General features: G+C 35.0%; 1 protein-coding gene across 1 annotated transcript in view; it reads left to right on the top strand.

Moving 5' to 3' along the window:
• The window catches only part of MMP16 (matrix metallopeptidase 16), a 278,577-nt gene that overhangs the window by 240,788 nt on the left and 19,920 nt on the right, over window positions 1-17,869 (top strand). The window contains exon 7 of the mRNA XM_063079965.1: window positions 2,948-3,086. Coding sequence (XP_062936035.1) covers window positions 2,948-3,086 — 139 coding nt within the window. The remainder of the gene's footprint in view (window positions 1-2,947; window positions 3,087-17,869) is intronic.

Below are 17,869 nucleotides of genomic sequence, written 5' to 3'. Positions count from 1 at the left end.
GGAAAATTGGAATTAGTCCAGACTATTTCACCTGATTTCTTCCCATTCGTCGGCTGAGAGAGGTTCCGTTTTACTGTTCCATAAATAGTCATGGTCAGTTATTTCATTATCAGAATCCAGTAGGTGTTTAGCCATTTTTATTTATTATTTGGTGTATGTGTTAGAATCATTTAAGAACATTTTATTTGAAGATTGATATGGTTTTAATACCCAGTAAAAAACACATGTTGTAGCTAGACAAAAATGCTATTTTTCTTTTAAATGATCAAAATATCACTTGCTTATATTCTATTAGCAGTAAATCCTTTATCTTAGTGGCCATATATATTTCCCTTGATCAACCTTTCATGCAGACACTTCTTATTTTAAAATCTATTTAATTTATCTACTGCATGTGGATCAAAACATTAATTCAGGCTACCTGTTACCATGAAAATTACCAAGAAAAGGCTAAAAATATGAGAGGATATTTGTGGGAGAGATATGCATGGCTTCAGCTATAACATGGATGAGAACTGAAGAGGAAACAATGAACAGGAGACTACAACCATAAACAAAAATATAAATAGGGAAAGTAGGATAACGAGTTTCAGTATAATTTTAACAATAATAGCAGCCCAAAGTTTAGGTGATGCCATGTGCCAGGTTTTCAGAAAGTCCTTCATATTTAATACAGTAGTGATGCTATGGGTTAGATATTAGTTTGCAATAACTTGGTGAGTAGTATCTTGGCTATGGTGACTCAGTTATTAGGGAACAGAGTAAGAATATGATTTGAACTCCAAGCTATTAATTAAGCTACTTTCTCCTTTATTTATAAATAACAGAGGTTGGTAGAGAAGACAACCCATGATAACTAGAACAGTTTATAACTATTCAAAGGCTCCTAAGAAAACTTTAATATTTGAATTTATTTATGTGGAAAGAGATTCATTTTTACCATATTACCTGAAATCTAAGAATCCTCAGTAGATTGTGTGTAAGGAGATGGGGGAATGTATGAATATGAATATAATATGAATATGAATAAATGGTAAATCCTAGGAAGTCTAGCCAGGTTATCCTATTCTTAGCCAAAGGTATGGGAAAGCCCTATAAGAAATCAGTTATTAATATCAAACATGGGGGAAGACAGCAAGAAAGAGAGCAGAAAGGAATTGAAACTGAAATATTTTTGTGAAACGTACTTATTTAAATAATAGAAATATTAAACTTCCAAGTGAAATACTGTCTGCATGTTTGAAATAAAGTGAAATTTTAATTGTATTGGAAACCAGTTTTTAGAATATGCCTAATTTTTCTAATATAAAGCACTTTGAATAGTCTTTAATTTATTCTGAAATTGCCAATAGAATACTACTTAGTGTCATCAGATGTAACTTTTTTATAAATTTTTAATTTTTTTTTGCCATTTTTTACACTTCTCTCCATGTAAGAGACTCAAAACAAATTACTCAAAGCAACATGAATGCAATGAGAAGCCCAAAGGGACTGCACCCCAGCAACTCCTCTGTTAGAAGGAGAAACTGGGTACAGCCCCAATTCAAAGTTAGCTTCTGTTTTTTATTGTATAGACAAGGAAGTTTCAAAAGAAAAAGCAGTTGATTCAATCATTTCAAAAGGACAGAAAGACATGGCAATGTGACAAAAGTTATCTATGGCTAAGTATAGCTTAAACAATGGAACCTAGTAATTGTTGAGAGATGCCTCTGCTTGGTTTGCAGGACCAGTGGTTTTGGTGAGTGAGAAACTACATTAAAATTAACAATGTGACATTCCAAAGTATGATTTGTGAAAAGCTAAGTTGACCAAACTGTGATCATTATCTAATCTAAACTGTAACCTCTTCTTAAGTGATTTGAGCAAAAGTTACATCCTTATGATTAAATCTAAGTATGATTTTCACTCAAGTTTTCACCAATAAACAGCTTTCCCACAGCAAACATTTTTTTCACATTTTTCCCTACAGCAATTCTTTAAAATCTCTTAACAGGATTGGTATGACAACCACCTGTTAGCTCTAAAATCATTAAAGTATACAATCCCATACCTAAACAGTGATTAGAGTTGATCAGATAGGCCCTTGCCCCTAACTGTAGACCATTGCCTCTTAACCAAGGACTTTTGTCCCATACATGCATTTATCTAAAAACCCTATACTAAAAATCACAAGATTTTTAACCCTCTACAGCCATTAGTATGAATTTATGATGAAACATTTTGTGTAGGCTAATTATGAATTCAAAAATTTTATAAACACCTACTATGGGCCAAGTCATGTGTTATTCACTAGAGAAAGAAAAAATATATACTTTTATTATAAAGTGACCTGTGCTATGATTAAGTGAAGTATAGAATATTACAAGAGCAGATAGGAGAGGTAATTAACCCAGACTGGAATCCACTATGATGCTTTGTATCAAGATAACTTTGCTCATTTAGGGTGACCATGTGATTTATCAACCAAATCAGGACATATTTGATGGTGAAAGAGGGCTTTACTTACAATTACCCAGGGAAATAGGTGTAATGAGGACATACTGGGAGGTGTAGCCTCCCTGTTTCATCCCCAGCATTTTAAGGGTGAAGCTCTTGCATTTGTCTAAAAACACTAGGATGCATATATGGCCATAGGAACTCCCTCATATTCAGGAATTGTCTCTTCTACCTCAGTTTTTCCATTTAGAAAGCCCTAAAGATAATGTAAAATGCAAAGATTAAGAATTTTGACATTATGTTTTTAATCATCCTGTAAGGCTTAGAGATCGGTTAGTTTGCTATAGAAACTTCTGTGATCATTGTGGTCAAGTTGTTTAGCTCTTTCTCTGACTGTTTTGATGGAAGACGATTTTGATGAGACTAGCTCAGTTTGAAAAGTGTCCAGCCATCAGGCAGTGAGATGCTGAGGAGACCTGATTGTTGAGAGATGCCTCTGCTTGGTTTGCAGGACCAGTGGTTTTGGCGAGTGAGAAACAACAGGGTGATGGATGGATACCCCATGCAAATTACTTACTTCTGGCGGGGCTTGCCTCCTAGTATCGACGCAGTTTATGAAAACAGTGACGGGAATTTTGTCTTCTTTAAAGGTAAGGATGTTTTCCACGTCTGGCTATGTTGTATTTTGGTTATTTTTTCCAGGCTCTGTAGCACACAGAAGTGAATAAGGAAAACCTATGAAATGAGGTTAGTTAGTTAATAAATTTTATGAAATAAATTATATGTTGAACAGAAATATAAATGAAATAAAATAAAGATAATTTTTAATTTCCTAATTTATCTTTTATCATATGGTATTCTCATGTATAGGTCAAATTTAGGAGACATTGTATTCTCTTAGAACGTTTAGATTTGGCTTAAATGTACTTAAAAATTAAATAAATAAATAAATAAATAAATAAATAAATAAATAAATAGTCATTTCTTCATTGAGTAAAGGTGTTTTGGTTTGGTTTGGTTTGAGGGAGCATATGGAGTAGCTTGCTGTTTTGTGTAATAAAATTTGTTTATCTCCTTATTTTTACATGTAATCTCTGAAACTTTACTTTATTTAGTCAGTTTATGTAAATTGTTTCCAGTAAACTAAGGAATTACTCATAAAGCCAAGGAAAACTTGTGAACAGAAAAATGTGCCCAATTATCAGTATCACAAAATTTATTGTCCATTGTTTATCAGAGTGACAAATGCTAATTACAGAAGTACTATTAACTGCCTAGTTTACCTGGTAAAGTGAACTTGGTCAAGTGCCTGGTATTTCATTCTCAAAATTTACTAATTTTCGGAACAATTTATCTTAAATCTATGGGATAAACAGAGAGAAGAAACAGATTGTTGGAAGACTGAAGGAATTTTGAGATTATATTTCAGCTGAAGCTGAGGAGAGCTGGAGTATAGAAAGACTATGATTAACATATTAGCTAAGAGCCTACAGGACTGAAAATAAGCTTAAACAGAGATAGAGGTTGAGGGAAAGAAAAGATGATCTTAACAATAAAGAATTAATTATTCTCGAGATAGAACTAGAATAATTCATAGTAATGATGGAGGTAATGAAAACATGGGATTTGGGAAACACTTGTAATACTTTAAGTGAGGTTCAAGCTACCTATTTAAAATGAAAGCATATGCCTGGAATTTATTTTATCTTTGCAGACTGCTCCTTGAGAAGAGAGGCAGTATAGTACATTAATTATAAGAACATGAGGCTTCTGCATCATATTGCCAATTTTAAATACTTACAAGCTGTATGAACTGGGCAAGTTACTCCATTCCCTTTCCCTCAGGTTTATGAGGTTTATGTTATTCCCCATCTCAGGATAACTTAGAGTGTTAAATGAATTACTACCTGCGAAGTGCTTGGCACATGTAAGCCCTCAATAAATACCACTTATTGCTGCTGCTTTAATGGTTACTGTTAATATTATAGGCCTTCTATCTAAAACAAGCACACGAATGAGGCGAGCATGCCCTGCACCACTGTGGACAGAGCAGGAATACCACCTACAGGTTGTGAATCATAGGGACATGGTATCTGGAAGAAAATTCCCCTCCTTACATCCTTCTTTGGCCCCATGAGTAGGGCAACAGAAAGAAAGGAGGAATAAGCCCCAGGGCAGCTTCTGCTTGAGGGCTGTCCAAGGAGGAATAAGCCCCAGTGTAGCTTCTGCTTGAGGGCTGTCCAAGGAGGCCCCCGTCTCATCACAGGATCAGTAATGCTCTCCGACAAAACTGCCACCATCATACATCAGTGTTCTGACAGCTCTTTACTGCCTTGGGCCTTCTCACTTTTCTTCACTCCACTCACTTGTGGAATGGCCAGCCTCTTTTCATCTTTCCACAGCCAGCATAAAAGGCATGTAGTGAGAGTGCCCTCCCTGCCCACTGTATTTCAGTAGTTCTTTCCTGCTTACACACAGCACTTGTAAAAATTTGAAATTACCTACAGCATTCAAATGTAAATGGCACGACAGATGGGTTTTGTTTATATTTTCTTGCTCATCACTGTGTTTTCAGTTCCTAAAACAGCATTGGGTGCATAGTAGGTGCTCAACAAACATTTTAATTAACACAATATCATTGAATACTGATTGGACTCAGTATGGTGTTTCTTATAGTTTGGTGCCAACAACAGGAATAATTTTGTCACAGATTTATTTAACGTCTAGACTATTGTGCTTGAATGTCAGTGATACATTGCCAGCATTAAGAATGTCTACTGTTAGAAATTTTGTCGCTCCAAGGCCCCCACTCTGGTGCCTTCTTCCTCCAGTTTACTGTCACCACCACCTTCACATAAACCTTCTCAAAGCCCAGCTATGACATGCAGCTCTCCTGCTAGAAAGACCACTGCTTATCCAAAGGGAGCCAGAAGTGCTGGGGTTCTCAATAACACCTTCTTCCCTAGTCCCTACCTCATCACTGGCAGGAGAGAAGAGTCCTAGGACCCTGGGCTTCTGACGAGAAACCACCCTGCTTCCCTACCCTCACCATCACAATCATGTTCACAATGACTGCCTCTGCTTGACACCAACTCTTTGTGCCTTTTATCACCTCAAGAAGTGCAGATGCCACATCATTCCTCATCCAAGACTATCATCCCCATTTTGCTGCATGGGCCATGGGGCAATCTATGCCCCTGTTCTAGCAGTTGAATCCCCTTCCCTGCTTGAATTTTCTATGTACCATTTTATTATTTATCTGTATCCATCCCACTAAAATATCAGCTCCATAAGATATTCTCTCTCTTTTTTTTTTCCTTTTAGACTGTTCTATCCCCAATATATTAAATCAGGATTTAGCAAGCTTTTTCTGTAATGATAAAATTGTAACTATTTTAGGCTTTGCTGTCCATATGGTCTTTTTATAAAAATGTAAAAACTATTCTAAGATCATGGGCTATACAAAAGCAGGCCATGGTCATGGTTTGCTGTCTTAAACATTAAACAATAACTGGAATATAGTAAATACTCAACAAAGATGTGTTGAATGAACTAAGCCTAAAATTCAGTCCTAATCTGAATTCACAGTCCTATACAGGTTGGTTTCAGCCACACTGGACCATGTCACTAATGGATTTAAGCATTACTCTTCTTTAATTTTCTCTTAGGTCTCCTTGCCTTCCTTTTCTTTCTCTTCTTTTTTCCTTCCTTTTCTTTACAGGGATCATCCTTTATGTGTTTCTCTTCTTCTAGTCTATACTATACAAGTATACCAATATTTGATTAGCTTTGTCTTTTAATCCTCCTGTTTAAAAAGTCCATGTTTGGATATTAACTTATTTAACCATATATTTCCTAAAGGTACTTGGTATTAACCTTGCTTGTATTTTGCATAAGGATTTGAAAGTGTGGATTCAACTGTAAGTATAAGTGACTGTTTAGTTGTAAGGTTTAAATATTATCTTAGTAATATAAAAATAAGCACAGCATTATATTTATTTGAACTTTTATAAATAGTATAAGAAGAATGGGAAGCCATTAGATACAATTAAAAGTTCATGTTTTGTTATAATTTATATATTTGTTTGAACTTGGGCAAAATTATATGTGTCCATATACATTAAATGAAGGGAGAGTTGTCAGGACATAAATTATAAAAAAAAAAAAAGAAAATATAAACAACTTGTTTTGTATATATGTGATCAATTATGTATTCATAATATAATCTTATTGCTTTTTGGTATGTTAAAGTATAATATATTGGAATACAGGAAGGGCAGCTTCTGCCTCCAGCCAAGATGTAATAATAGAGATCAGATTTGTCTTTCCACCTGAAACAAACAAACAGTGGGCAAAAGATATGAAAGGGTGATTTTCAAGACACTAGGCATCAAGAAACAAAGGGCAGTGAACCCCAAGAGTCAGGAACCAAAGAGAGATAAGCACTGAAATTGCCCCAGCTTGCTATCTGGACAGAGATTCCAGGCTGTGGCATAAGGTAGACAAATCCAGGCAGAGCTCAGAAGACTTCCCCAGTTGAGAAGACAGAACTAGGAGTCCAGGGAGAACAGGGTGGCTACAGTGCACAGGATAAAGTAACGCAGAGGAGAGAGGTATGCAGAGTGAAGGCCGAGATTAGCAGATGGGACCCTGTAAGTAAAAGAGAGAATATTGGTTAGCTTAATGTGTAAGAAACCTGTTCAAATCTAGAGAAAAAAGTCATTAAATAGGAATAAAAGGAAAAGTGCCTGGCGCTCACAGACGGGCAACTGTACCTGCTCCCCGCTGCCACCTGTTCATGGACATTGGATGAAGTACTAAAAAGGGTCTTGCCTCAGTAGTGGGAACTAATTATTCTAGAATGAACACTGCTCAAATACTCCCTAGCAAATCTTTAAAATAAGATCTGAAGCAATCAGACTGTTTCCAAGTAACAGTCCTAGAACAAATCTCAAGAATATTTGTAGGTATACAAAAATATTAAACCAACCAGATAAAATTCACAATATCTGGCATCCTTCCTAAGATCAGGAATACGGCAAGGATGTTGTGTTAGTCCATTTCTGTTACTTATAACAAAATACACGGAACTGGGTAATTTATTAAAAATCAAAATTTATTGCTTACAGTTTTGGAGGCTGGGAAATTAAAAGTCCAGGAAACACATCTGGTGGTGACAACAGTGACCCAAGGGTCTCACACTGCAAGATGGTAGAAGCAGATAGAGGAAGAGAGAGAAATAGCTCCTCATGCACTCTCCTTTTGAAGCTCTCAGAACCATGCCCCTGACTACCATTTTTAATCCATTCACTACAGCATGGTCTTACAATCTAATCACTTCTTCAGCGCCCCACCCTTCAATTACCATAGTAGGATTTCTCACCCTCAACAGTTACAGTGCGGATTAAAGCCTCAATGAGGCTGGAGGGGCATCCAATCTACAGCACCACACTTATCAAATATACCCAACATTTTACTGAAAGTTTTATCTAGTGTAATAAGGCAAAAACTATAAATAAAAAATATTCAGATTGGAAAGAAAAATGAAACTGTATTCACAGACAACATGTGTCTGAAATATGTGTAGAAATAGACAAGATGTAGTCAACCAAAAAACTTCTAGAATTGATTTCAGTTTACAAAGGTTGTAGGATGCAAGATCATAACACAAAAATTCATTGTATTTCTATGTTTTTTCAAGAACTGTGAAGGTTCTGAGATTTTATACTATCTGAAAGCTAACAATTTAGCCTGCCTCTCATTCATGGATATTAGCAGAAGACACAAGACTCCTGAATCAGAGGAAAGAACAGAAGCAAAAGCAGTAGTCAGACTGTAGTTATTTGTTAATAACTTGTTCCCTTAACCCCAGTTCTCAAAATATACTCAGAAGGCCAGGTGACACCTTACATGAATCAGTTTCAAACTTAGGGAACCTAAATTTTCTATAATGAGCAATAAGCCTGCCTAAATTTTTCCTGAAGGGAGACATTTTCTTTATTGTATTCAGCATAAACCTTTGCTGTGGTGGGAGACAGTATCTCTATAATCCAAGACTGCATACTATACAGATATCTTTGGAAATGTGTTCCAGAATAAAGGCAGCCAGTGATTCTGCTCACAAGACATGCTGAAAAGCAAGAGACCTGGGGAGAATCATCTCCTATCACATACTAGTAATTGAAATTGTAAAATAAAAGGCCATTTACAATGGCATCCAAAAATATCAAATTAAGGGATCAATCCACAAAAAAAATGCGTATGACCTGTACCTTAAAAACTATTAAACTTTGGTAAATGAAGGGAAAGAGGACTTAAAGAACTGAACAAATATGCCTTATTTATAGGTCAGAAGATTGAGTTTTATTACAATGACCAGCTCTCACCAAACTTACCTATAGATTCAGTGCAATATTAATGAAAATCCTGCAGGATTTTTTGTAGTAATGGCCAAGCTGATTCTAAAATTCATATACAAATGCAAAAGACCTAATAAAGACAAAACCACTTTGAAAACACTACTTGATTTTAAGTCTTATTTTAAAGCTGCAGAAATCAAGACAGTGTGACATTAGCATAAAGATAGAAAAAATAGATAAGTTGAACAGAATAGAGAGTCCAGAAATAGACTCCAAACGTATGTGGACAAGTAATTTTCGACAAAGATGGAAAGGAAATTCAGTGGAGAAAAGATAAGCCTTCCCACAAATGGTGCTGGAAACATTGGATATGCACGTACAAAAAAATAAACAATCCACACCCTGCACCATACACAGAAATAAACTCAAAATGGTTCTAATCTGAATGTAAAATCTAAAACTATAAAACTTCTAGAAAAAAACATAGAAGATAAATGTTTGTGACATTGGTTTAGACAAAAATTTCTTAGATATGATTCCAAAATCACAATCTGTAAAAGAAGAATTGATACAAGGAATGATTACATTTTACAATGATGAATATGCTAATTATCTTGATTTGATCATCAGACATTGTACACAGGTATTGCTATTCAATTTTGTATCCCACAAATATGTATAATCAATTATGCTTCAATTAAAAAAAGAAAAACTGATAAATTGGACTTCATTGAAATTAAAAATTTCTACTGTTTAAACACTATTTCTAGAGAATAAAAAGACAAGCCACAAACTAGGATACAGTATTTACACATCGTACAAGGGTACTTCATGGAAAAATAGAATTGAAATACAAATCCTTTCATGAACTCTTTGAAGTACCCTCATGTATAAGATGAAGGATTTGTATCCAGAATATATAAAGAATTCAAAACTCAAGAAAGAGAAAACAAACAACTCAATAAAAATGAGCAAAGAATTTGAACAAAATCTTCACCAAGGATGATATGTGGATAGCAAATAAGCACATGAAAAGATGCTTAGCATATATTAGTTATTAGGGAAAAGTAAATTAAAACCACAATGAGATACCACTGGCATATCTGTTAGAGTGGCTAAAATTGAAAAGACTGATCATGCCAAGTACTAACAAGATTGTGAAGGCACTGGAACTTTCATAATGCAAATTTCCATTATGGAAATGCAAAATTGTACACTCTTTCTAAGGTACAGTTTGGCAGTTTTTTTTAAAGTTGAACATACAGCTACCATATGATCCAGCCATTATATTCCTGGATATCTTCCCAAGAAAAATGAAGACATATCTAATCTAAGACTTCTGCACAAATATTCAAAGCAGCTGTATTTGTAATAACACAAAACTGGAAGCAATTCAGATATTACACAGGTGAATGTGTAAGCAAACTGGGCGGTATTATCCATATAATGGAATACTATTCCGCAATAAAAATTGAATGAAATATTGATTCACACTACAACATGGATGAAGTCAAAATAATTTTGCTGAGTGATAGAATTCAGACCAAACAAGAGTACATACTAAATTATAACATTCCTATAAAATTCCAGAAAATGCAGACTGATGTATAGTGATCGAAAAAGTGCCCCAGTGGATGCAGGAAACAGGCAAGAGTTGAGCAGGAGGGAATGCAGAGGGACATGAGAAAATGTCTCAGGATGATGAAAATGTTCATTATCTTTACTGTGCCAAAACTTAACTAACTACATACATTATATGTGTGCCATTTATTGAATATGTACTATACTACAAAAAAAGCTATTTAGTTTTTCCAAAAAAAAAAACCTTACTAAGCACATCAGTTTCTGTTGGAATATCTTATGCAAATATTTCATTAATTTAAATATTCTGGTGAGCATGGGTAGTAGAATTTAATTTCTTAACTATTCCAGTGCATGTTAATTATGGTATCAAATTAATACAACTCTGGTTTTCGTTTCTTGGTTGAGCCCACAGCACAGATGCCTCATCCCCCAGCAACTGCCCCTCTCGGTTAGAGTATTAATGTTATTGGCAATAGTAGGATGAGAAATTGTCTTAATACAGAACCCAGCATCTTCATTTACTGAAGGTACATTAAAAACATTATATAATACCAATTTAACTTTAGATGTTACTACTGACAGTGGTTATAATGTGTTTTCTAATTCTGTAAGTGTTTATATTGGCAATGACTATGAAAATATCTTGATGTCAACATTTTGAAGAATTTTATCATTGCTACTTTATATTGCTTATCTATATTCTATTTTTGCTCTCTAATTTCCCTAGGCTTATTTTTACTTTTTGTGTATATTTTACCATTTTATCACATTTGTTTTCTGTGAGAGCCTTCAAGTTTTTGTGAAATGAAGCAAGGTACAAGTATATAGATAAATTCTTTAAAGATTTTTTTTTTCAACCTCACATATGTAGAGGTGGGAAAAGTGTATTTTTTGTCTGGTGTTTTGGTTTTTTTAAAGAAACCAGTATGTAACATCTTCCTTTGCTGTGTAAGACTCTCAGCATAAGTGCTTGTATTTGAGTGTGAGGGTAGATGTACAAACCACAGGTCTTTTTCACTGAATGTCAGCCAGCCTCATCGTTTGAAATATTGGACTATCACTTGGCATCGTTTACAGTTGTGATGCCTGAACAGACCCCCTTAGTCTTCTACTTGACATTTGGCAGCTAAAACTGAGCTGTTCTTTATTTATGTTCATAAGGCATTTTCTTTACTTAGACCCAGAAATAGAAAATATTTCACACCCATAGAAAGTAATATGCTTTTCTCCAACAACCGAATGTATTCCATACTTTGTGCCAGTCAGCTATTTTTCTATAACTTGGGTATATCCAATAAAATAGGGTAGCGTTTTGTAAGCATAATCAAGCCAGATGTTTACATCCTTAATCATGTTAAGACTGAATGCTTATGAGATTATAATGTCAAAAATCTGTGTTGAAAATAGAGCTGGTGCAATCTCCTTCAAGAATTGGAAATAAATGCTAAAATGAACTTGCTAGTGTGGTCAAAATCAGTAACAGGCAAAATCAAGTAGTTGAAAAGTTGTCTCAAAATTTGTATTATTGCTATCACTTAATAAATTTAAGCAGTACTTATCATCCTGTTTGACGGTTTCATTTCAAGAGGTGAAAATCACTTGTACAGTGGAAACTAAAATATATGAGGCAGAAAAGAAGAGGGTGATAAATTTTGCGAATAAGAAAGACATACAAAAGATGTGTATCAAAAGAGAAGAATTGCCTAAAATTTGTGGTGCTGGAAGATGGCAGAGAAAGGACTGTTTAAGGAATGGTTTATATGACTTGAATTGTTATGTTATTTCAATTGAGTATTGTACTCATAAACCAGCAATTTCTTCACATTGCTGCTTACAAATCATTGCTCTTGAAAGATTTAGGGAGTGCTAATGAAGTTCATTGTTTCTTATATGATACGATGGGTAATCTAAAAGAAATCTTTTACTATAAACAGGTGAGTGCAATGATTACTTATTTCTCTATAGGATGTAATGGAAAACTGATATCTAAAGAGTTACATTAGATTAAGGAATTTACATTCAGTGGCCTTGGTACACACAAAAATATATCGGGAACATGTGAATGAATGGTGCTATTTTTTTGAATTATAAATTTTCAGAGGATTTTGATATTAATGTTTTTATTGTATATTGAAATCAAATGATCATCTAAACCAAAAGTCCAAATATTTAATATTTGAAACTTATCATTGATAGTATTACCTGTACTTATTATAATGATTCAAAAACTCTATGGTATATTTTTTATTATTTTATTTATATGTCAAAGTGCAACATTTTCTCACTGATATTACCTGTGTAGCTAAAAGATTTCCTTATTTTCAAAAGCTTTCATCACATTCTTTCATTTACTGTGTGAGCTTGAGTTCCCAAGAAACAGACACTGAGACAAAATCAAGAGGTCAAGAGGTCAGGGAGGTAAACCTGTGATAATTTTAGGGGGAGAAGGCAGGATGGCCAGAAAGCCTAGGACTGTACTGCATATGGCAATGTCTTGGTGAACCCAATGTGGAACTCAGAGCAAAGACTGCCAGTTAGAGGGGTCTTTCGTAGAGCAGAATTAGCCAGGGTCTAGTATTCTGTTTTACTCAGTCTTTGGCTCAAGGCTACCAAAGAAGAATATGGCCTTGGGCCAACTGATGCTTTATATCCAAAGGTATTCAGCTGATGGCAAGTTCTTTCTTGAAGGGAGATCTGAGTGGCACACATCAGTGGCTGCCATATTTGCATAAGCATTGAAAATTCTCGCTTACTAAATAATATTGTGGATTCTGGAAAAATAAATGCTGGTAACAAAAGTCATATCACCTCCAGAGCACTTATTTGAATTTCTTGAGCAACTTATAAACAATATAGAAATTAAAACATATTTTAAATAATGAGCACTAACATATATCAGAGTACTTAATCATTTATTATTGACATTATTAGAGTAGGTGGTAAGCAAATTTGATCAGTGAAATATTATGTTATATAATAATATTAAGTATAATTTATTGGGCATCATGAGCCAGCTATGGTATGTGTGTATTTGATCCGTCATTATTTCTAGAACTCTGACTGAGAGTTAAGTTAGCATCTTACGTTCAAATTAGGAAAGAAAGGCTCTGATTTAGTGACTGGCCCAGGACCTCACAGCTGGTAACTAGTAGAGCTGTCACTCCCTACTTCCGATTTCAAAGCTATTGAATGCTCCACTAAACCAGAGAATCTAACAAAGAAAATATTCTTTATGACAAGTTTTTCAAATTCCTGAAGGTTTCTCAGAGAATATATAAATGTTGAACAGTAATCAGCCTAATAAACAATATTTACTGAGTGTTCTAAGTGCAGGCTTCTGTGACATGAAGAAATCCAACCATTAACAATTTGCATTCTAACCTGTTTCATAAAAGACTGCATAGTAAACACTTTCTGCTTTGTGGATCATACAGTCTCTATCATAACTACTAAACTCTGTCATTGTAGGGTGAAAGCAGACAGACAATAGGTAGATAAATACATGTCTGTGTTCTGGTAAAATGTTATTTACAGAAACAGGCACCAGCTAGTGGTCCTAGTTTATTGACCACTGTTGTAATAGAAGACACAAAATGTAAATGTTTAAGTAGAGTTTTGAGGATAGAAAAATATAGATGATTTTTAAAAATTGTTTTAGTACTAAGACAAAGGATATCTGATTACTCAGGATACAATGAACAAGCAGGAGCAGAATGCAGTGGATTAATTAACAAACACTTCCATTCATAAATGTGGAGGGATTGGTTGGTAAAAGGGGAAGGAAGCAGGAAATCCTCAGCAATTCTGAAAGCCAAAGTGTGAGCTTGTTTTGTTCTGAGAGTCAATTTGGAGTAGTAAGATGAGCACTGAATTAATAGACCTGGACTGTACTAGAAATCTACTAGCAGTTGTTTGTGTAGTTTTAAGCACCTCACTTCTTTGAACTGTAAAATAAATGAAGGTCTTAGGCTGGATTGTCAACCCTTTTTCTGATCCAGTATATCTGAACAATATAATGCACTCTCATCAGTAACAGTGGCTTGGTTTAATTGTGTTAGGAAAGCAGGCATGAATCTTAGCATCCAGAGGCATCATTCTCTCATTTAAGAAAAACTCATTAGACACTACACTTTTCCTGGTAGGAATAGCATTTAATTTAAAAATTCTTAATGGGATTATTTGTTTAGTCTCTTTCTTCTCTTCTAGTCTATCAGCTCCACAAAGGCAGGAACCTTTCATGTTGCTTTCACTGGTATACTAGTGTCTATAGCTCCTAGTTCAGTGACTGGCTATAACAGGCTCTTAATAAGCAGACATTGAATAGATGGACAGATGAATCTAATTGAAAAAATCATTGCAGGAGATGAACTATAAAGTCTTCTCCAACTGTAAGCATTCCTTAAAGTTATTCTGTATATTTATAAAGCTTCTCTGTCTTTAAATTTGACTTGTTGATATTTTCCTCTGCAATCTGCCAAGTACAATGTCAGTAAGGACTAGTTTTTTCCACTTGCTCCAGAATATGTCAACCTCATATGAAATCCAGTAAATGCTTTTATTTTGCCAAAGAGGCAATATTTTCCTAAAGAACCAGACTGTGTGATGGTAAGGTAGTTAAAAACCCACCACTCCTATGTCAAATAATGTGAGTTGAATACGAATTTCACGTACTTTCTCAAAAACTATGCCACATATACCAGGCAAGGTTCTGTTTCTCTTAATTATTTGTGTATAACTGCTGGGATTCCATCATGCAGACGTACAGCAAATGTTTGCTAAGTTTTCTGTCTTGCTTTGTTTTTTAAAGACAATATGAGTGGATTTTTAAAAATCATTTGATTTTTTTCCTAACGGGGGTGAAAAAATGAGAGCTTCTATACAATGGCCTTTATCATTAAGACTGAAAGACATTATTTCTCCCTTTTACTGATGGAAAACACTAGAACAACAGTATAGAAAAGTATTTACAAAATACAGGTTTTTAAACAACAGTTATTTAATAGAATAACAAGAATTTCCTAGAAGAACTGTAACTCCTTTTCTTTTTTCATACATATTCCTCTCCTGAGACACCTAGACAACATATAAACTAAGCCTCTGTGAACACTTTCTCCTGCTGCATGCAGCACAGCATCCTGGCTATTAATGAGCCTAACATAATCACGGGGAAAAGCCTGGAAAAAGCATGAAGAAATTGTATGCAAATGATAAAGTGTATGAACTGCAAGGAAAAGTATTCTGAAGCATACTACAGCATAATTCTCCTTGCAAGGGACAACCAACTGAGTTGGGATGATAAAAGATTTATTCTGAATAGCTAGCATGAGAAGTATTGAAACTATATATGCTTTCCTAATTAAAAATGAAATGAAAAGAAAGGATGCAGTAAGTCACTGAGGTATAGGCCAGTAGAGCAGGACTTTCCTTCTTTTTCTTCTATTGTTTTAAGACATTCTACTTTAAATGCCACAGAGATATGACTAAAATATGGAGCATGCTGTGGAACAGCTCTTTGGATTTTCCATCTCACTGGCTCTGCCAAGGAAGTGATCTGGACCTTTGGAGTGAAGTTTTTTATTTATAAAATATTTAGATTAAACAAGGGCTCAGAATAGGTGTGTATTTTTATGACAGTATTTCCCAACGCAGTTAAATATAATGAGTGAAATAAATGGTTTTCCAACACAATATTGGAGCATGCCTTTATATTCTCTCAGACTTTCTAGCGGTTATAAAATTCATTTTTCCTGCTCTCTTAATGATTAAAGACTAATGCACACGATGTTATTGATATAGCCTTTATTTTCTCTTTTTGTTAGATTGTTGATCCTATATTTGATTATTCTTTTAATAAACATAATTTTTTGCTTCAATAACCATTTATTAAGAACCTGCTACTTTCCAGGCACTATATATAAGGTGATACAGGAAAACTGTGTGTTAGACATAATGTTTTTCCTCAAGTTGCTTACAGCCTAGAGCAGATAACAGGCTTGTGATTCATTAAAGTACAGTGTACTAAGCAATATGATAGAGGCAAAGACCAAGTACTCTAGCGATATAAGAGGCCCACCTTACTCAATTAGGAAGTACTTTCCAGAAAAATGATGCTAAGCTAATTTTGAAAGAGTCATCCCAGTTTTCCAGAAGGGAGATAAATGGAATGAAGATAAGCCATATTGAAAGGAATAGAAATAATATGTTTATGAGTTTGGGTTTTATCTTGACTACAGTGAGAAACCACTGAAAATTTTAAACAAAAGAGAGGCAAAAGTCAGGTATGCATTTTAGAGAAATTCCTTTAATGACCCTGTGGAAGGTAGATAAAAGGGAGATGACCTAGAGTAGGGAGACTAGAAAGGAAGTTGCTGGAGTAATGCAAGCTAGAAAATGAAAGGGTTGCTCTTAACCACATGGCTGGAAGACAGCATGGTTTAAGCTAAACACTTAAAATCTTACATGATGTTTGGATGTTCAAAAATTTATATTGAACAGTTTCATTCAGTTAAAAGAAAAATAAACCCAATCAAGATACCCGAGCTTAGGGGGGACTTGTGGTAAGCAGTGGGTGTGTGACAGAAACTCATACAGCTTAGGAACTGACTCCACTTGCCATCTCTCTAAAATGCCTCTTGGTCTCTCCCATTCACAGCTTTGCTCCATTCTCTTTTTTCCCTTTCAATCCATCTCTTACTAATTTCTACTTCATAATGTCTGCTTGCCTATGGCCATCAGGGCTTCTCAGGCCTCATCCTATGTAATGAATAGTCATTTCCTCCTGCTGAGTGGGAAAGTCTGTCAGTGTTCCCTGGGTCATGTTCCCTAGCTTACTCTGCAGCATTTTAACTGTCTCCAGCCTTGGAGTGACAGCATAGAGGGAGGGTATGGAAGACAGTGCGACCCACCTCAGAGCTTGTGGAGTGAGCAGTTCCCTTTAGAAGGGATGATGGAAAGGCGTTCCCAGCACCAGTGGCGATAAGACTTCAGAAGGAACAGATTCAAATAAAGGTTAGAAATTCAAATCAGCCAAATGTAATGATCCATTAAATATGAAACATAATGAACAGGGAGTTTTTCGATGTGAGCCATTGAATAACTAGTATGCCATCTGTCCAAAAAGGCAAAATAAAAAGGAAGGTCTTGAGATGCGTTTAAATTTGGACTTGTGAGTCAACCTTGTAGAAAATCCCAGTAGGTAACTATATATACTATTTAGCTTTCAAGGGATGTTTGGACTGGAAGTAGCCATTTATGCCCGCTCTCTTTTATTGGCTTCTGAAATTCTCTTTTGCTTTAGTCTTCATCACTGCCTCTTCTGTCTCCCTCTGTTGCCTACTTGTCCCTCTTCCTTTATGTGATCTTTTTAGAGGGTCACATGTATCTAAAAGCCCAGTTCTGTTTTGTTTTGTTTTCTTCTTTTTTATCTTCTGTACATACTCTTCTCTAGATAATCTCTCCAGATCCTAAATTAGTAAATACCATATTTATGC

The sequence above is a fragment of the Cynocephalus volans genome, chromosome 15 (genome assembly GCF_027409185.1).
Source record: "Cynocephalus volans isolate mCynVol1 chromosome 15, mCynVol1.pri, whole genome shotgun sequence".
Lineage (NCBI taxonomy): Eukaryota > Metazoa > Chordata > Mammalia > Dermoptera > Cynocephalidae > Cynocephalus > Cynocephalus volans.
This window is presented reverse-complemented; position numbering and strand designations above follow the sequence as displayed.